We start from the raw sequence: 2,775 nt of genomic DNA, 5'->3' as shown, positions 1-2,775 counted from the left end.
CGTGTAAAATGAGGACGTTTAAAACTGGTCGGATATATTTGAGACAACATTCAAAATGAGTTCAAACATATGTAGTTTACATATATTTACAATTTTTTCGTTTAAAATGTATACAAAAATAATACTTCACGACACTCCAAAGAAAGGGAGGTTTCTCTTTGACTGAGTATAAATTGTTTCCTTGATAATTACTTTCAATACTTGTCTATCCTCCACGAAATTTGGTTTTTACATCCGTAGATATTGTTACTGCTGTAAGAAGCAATAGAAATGTTCAAAAGTTGTTTGACCCCAATTATTCTCTAACGACTTGCGCATTGATAAATTTGCATTTACGTGCATAATTGCTACTTATCCGCTATTCGTAGTTAAAAGCAAAGAGCGGTAGATAGCATATTTGGCTATTCTATTATACAGGTTTTATTCAACCGAAAACATCTTTAGAGGCCTTGAAAAGTTTACAGAAAGAACATTACGTAGGTGCTTTAAAAGAAAGTCTCTACACAGTGAGCAGGCCGGAATGGAAGATAACCCATGTATTGTATGTGCACAGCTGCCGTGAAGCGGCAACAGGCAGTCTCATTCAGTGTCTACATAAAGTTCTTAACACAGTGGATCCAAAAACAGCACAATTAATATGTAAGATATTTTCACCATAGTAAAAAGAATATTTCACGAAGAAGAAATAAGATGTGGTATTCTTACATGACATTCTGTAAAATTACAGTAATGAATCGATGAATGTACAAGTTACTAAACCTTTGCATTTACAAGCTTTCATCGTAACAAACAGCTTGCGTAATTTGCATAATTATGTAAAAGGGGTCCTGGTCAAATGATAGTAGTTTCAATTTTCTGATCAAACTACTGCCGTTGTCCATCATTTGGAAGCGTTGAATGTAACAAAGCAAAATAATGACAGACTCGGTTTGATTGTCCGTTCATTAGAAATAATGGAAAGTGTCACGCCCCTGTCACATAACTATGCACTAGTATTACTTTTATATAACAAACATGTTGAATAATCTCCTTTTCGAAAATAATGAGTACTAAACAAGAAATGTATTGTAAATACTTTAGATACACATTCACGAATAAACAAATGTTTTCAGACACAGGAGATGTTCACGTCGTCATGACCAAGTACGACCTTGTGAAACAACACGACCAATATGACAGCGCAGATAACGAAACGATATCTGCCGAAAACTACAAAGATGTAGTAAAAGACATAGCAGCTGCCTTTAGTATAGAAGGCTCACTCAAAGACAACATGACGCAATGGACTAGTTACACAGATAAAACTAGCAGTGAGTCTGATAATCCACTCATCGACAATACCGCCTTGAAATTAATGAGACGTATAGTAGCGCCCAGTTGTCCTAGGACTGAGGAAACAAAAGCTGTGGTTACCACAGTAACAAAGATGAACCTTATGTTCAAAAAATGGTTGCGAAAACAAAACTTTACATTCACACAGTTGCTTCTTATGACTGTATTACTTTTTCTGGCTATCATAATGTTTGTTTTGATAAAGTATCCACTTTTTTAATCATAAATAGGTCTCATTCGTGTTGCTGTAGTAAAGTACGACCGTCACTCGCACTGTGGATCATGCCGAATCCATTCAATGTCATTTTTGTAATAGAGTTGACCCAATGTATAAATTGTATACTTTATCAATCTCATAAAACGGTCTCGATCATTTTTATTTGCATCCGTCCTACGCAACCAATGGATCTTCTTGTATATTATTGTATTTTAACTTGTTCAATATTGCGCAACTTATGTTTATTAAATACCTGCTATTGACGTTAAAGCCTAGGTACCAAATAGCTAAATAAAGTAGTCTGGAGCCAGCCAATTTTAACAGGGAATTTATATGATGACTAAAAGCATCTGGCAATTCTGATTTCGTACAACCTTAGCGATTTGAAAATTTTGCCTACACCATATTCAAGCAGAAAGGGCAATGATCATTCGTCTAAAAATTAATGGTGTTAGCTTCCAGACTCGTTTGATCAACTAACTTTCAAAATATAAATGGGGTGTCACAGTGTTTCAAACGGTTCACTCTAAATATATAAAAAAAACGGATAAGGCTAAAAATAGCTGAAGTAACAGAACGAAATGATGAATACGGGAGAGTGAAGATTCGACAACGACAAGAATAGACTTTGTAGATAGATAAAGGTTTAGTATTTAAATATGTACGCATTGTAGTATTTTAGACAACGGTACTAATGTTAGTATGTTTTGAACATAAATGTATAGATAGAACATGCCAAATATTGAAATAGATAATGTAAATTGAAAATAACTGTTGCCACTTATCACGGTCTTTCGTGTCATTTATTTGCTTAAACGTTTCAAAAGAAACATAAAGGTAGTTCGTATTCTCAGTATGCAATCTCGGCATTCTCTGTTTTTACGGAAAGTCAAGTGCGCGTTGAGCTATATGTACATCCGAAATATGCCGAATAGCCTATTGGGAATATATAATTACACGGAAATTACCGAATGTTATTACGGGTCCCCTTCTTGAAGTAATTTTTGTACTCTAAAAGTTGTACACAAGTCAAATAACTATTTTTGAGCATATTGATTTTACAAAAAGTATTTAAACTTAATATATAATGTAATTTTTGTTGCTGTGTGTTTAGTTACACTGATACAATTATAGGTCATATGGCGACTTTCTCGTCTCAAACTGAGAAAGTTATTATTTTGCCTTAATGCGTTATAAAACCTGTTTAATTCATCTCATGAAGCAAT

The 2,775-nt window shown here is 34.0% G+C and overlaps 1 protein-coding gene across 1 annotated transcript; it reads left to right on the top strand.

Annotated features, from left to right (window-relative positions):
• Nucleotides 1-399: 399 nt before the first annotated feature.
• On the top strand, nt 400-2,333 carry LOC123561142 (uncharacterized). The gene is made up of 2 exons (XM_053516624.1): nt 400-639; nt 1,113-2,333. The coding sequence occupies exon 2, from the start codon at nt 1,136-1,138 to the stop codon at nt 1,550-1,552; it is 417 nt and encodes a 138-aa protein (XP_053372599.1). The 5' UTR covers nt 400-639; nt 1,113-1,135; the 3' UTR covers nt 1,553-2,333.
• The last annotated feature ends 442 nt before the right edge of the window (nt 2,334-2,775 follow it).

This window comes from Mercenaria mercenaria, chromosome 10 (genome assembly GCF_021730395.1).
Source record: "Mercenaria mercenaria strain notata chromosome 10, MADL_Memer_1, whole genome shotgun sequence".
NCBI classification, from domain to species: domain Eukaryota; kingdom Metazoa; phylum Mollusca; class Bivalvia; order Venerida; family Veneridae; genus Mercenaria; species Mercenaria mercenaria.
Note: the sequence above shows the minus strand (reverse complement) of the source record. Positions and strands in the feature narration are given on the sequence as shown.

Coding starts and splice junctions, on each gene's coding strand:
- LOC123561142 (XM_053516624.1), top strand. CDS start 1,136: ATGACCAAGTACGACCTTGTGAAACAACACGACCAATATGACAGCGCA.